Source organism: Monoraphidium neglectum, assembly GCF_000611645.1.
Source record: "Monoraphidium neglectum strain SAG 48.87 unplaced genomic scaffold scaffold02902, whole genome shotgun sequence".
Taxonomy (NCBI): domain Eukaryota; kingdom Viridiplantae; phylum Chlorophyta; class Chlorophyceae; order Sphaeropleales; family Selenastraceae; genus Monoraphidium; species Monoraphidium neglectum.
In genome coordinates this window covers 1-1,405 of record NW_014010726.1, presented here as the reverse complement: position 1 = coordinate 1,405, position 1,405 = coordinate 1, and the positions used below count along the sequence as shown (strand labels likewise).

At 63.8% G+C, this 1,405-nt stretch overlaps 1 protein-coding gene across 1 annotated transcript; it reads right to left on the bottom strand.

The window, feature by feature from the left end:
• Positions 1-850: 850 nt before the first annotated feature.
• MNEG_11775 (hypothetical protein) lies at positions 851-1,086 on the bottom strand (the record flags this gene model as incomplete). The annotated part of the gene is made up of 1 exon (XM_014039751.1): positions 851-1,086. A coding segment is annotated over one exon (236 nt), but the record flags the coding sequence as incomplete, so codon positions are not given.
• Positions 1,087-1,405: the final 319 nt, after the last annotated feature.

The following is a 1,405-nucleotide window of genomic DNA, read 5'->3' as shown; positions in this document are numbered from 1 at the left end:
GGGGGGGGGGGGGGGGGGGGGGCCTGCGGCGCCGCCGCACAAATACACAAGTGTGTGAGCGCGCACGCGTGCATGAACATACACTCGCGAGCGCTGCCACACATGCACACGAACCTTTTTTTCTCCCCCTCTTTCTCAACACTGCCTGCTGCGCTGCACGCAGCAGCATGTCAGTCACCTTGACAATTGCTTGTTGCATTTGACAAAAACCCGGGCGATGCACAGATTTACGAGTCGTTTGTTCTCCTACAGTCGACCTTCAATCGCGTGTTTCCATGAGTTTGATAGTCAGGCTGGTCCAGCGTATGCATATTTTGTCTCCCGCCCGCACGCTTCCCTCCTGCTGGCCGCCCGCCCGACGCAGCCGCCTCGGCCGTGTGGGGCGCTGCCGAGACCGAGCCAACAAACCCTCGCTGATTCGCAGTATCAAGACGCTGTTTGTGCTGGCACCACAGGCTCTATGAGAAGCTTCCTGAGTCGCGGCCTGCAGCCCCACCTTCCAGTTTTGAGCTGGGCCGCCCCCACGCAAACTCCTGCCAACACTCACTCTCCCATTTGGGAGCGGTCAGGGGCTGCGCAAACAGTCGACGAAGCCCTGTCTTTGCCTTTGTAACGAGTAGGCCTGCCAAAAAAAACAGGATGACATGATTTGTCCCGGCCAGCGCAGCTGACTGGACCGAATGCTGCGCTGCAACGCCAACACGAATGACCGGCCTACGCCAGGTCAGCACAACTCGCCCTGCACACCAGCTGGGCGGCAGCTGGCCGCGACACGTGCACTGCGATGCTGCAGCACTCGCGGGATACAGGCAGTACATCTGTACAGCAGAGAACCAACAGGACGGGTGTGTCACTGCGCGACGGCCCGGCCGCCGCTTTCCAGCTCAGCCATCGCCGCCTCCGCCACCGCCGCCAGCGCGCCCCGCTCGCCGCCCCCGCCCGCGGCCCCACCCGCCGCCGATGACGTCACCGCTGACGCCAGCGACGCGTCGGCGGGCGTCTTGAGCAGGACGTCGGCGGCCGCCTGCCCCAGCTCTGACAGCAGCATCTGCTGCGACGTCCGCTGCGTGTTCGGGTGCACCTGGCCTGCGCGCGCGCGCCGGCGCCCGCCACGCGTGCGTGACTTCAGCAGTGCTCCAAGGGGGCAAGCGCTCGGAAGGTAGCGGCGGGCCTTGCTGTAACAAGCGACCCGCAATCCAGCCCATGGCTGCACCTGCCGTCGTCACGACCCTGGGGACCCGGCAGTCAAGTCAGCGCGCATGTGTCATGATGAGGGCGCAAGCAGACGATGATAATGAGGTTTTTGTCAAGGGCCCCGGCCAGCGAGGGGCCTCACCTGATTTGACGCCCCTGCTCAAGATGTGACCCATGAATATGTGGATGAACCCCAGGCACCGCAACCGCA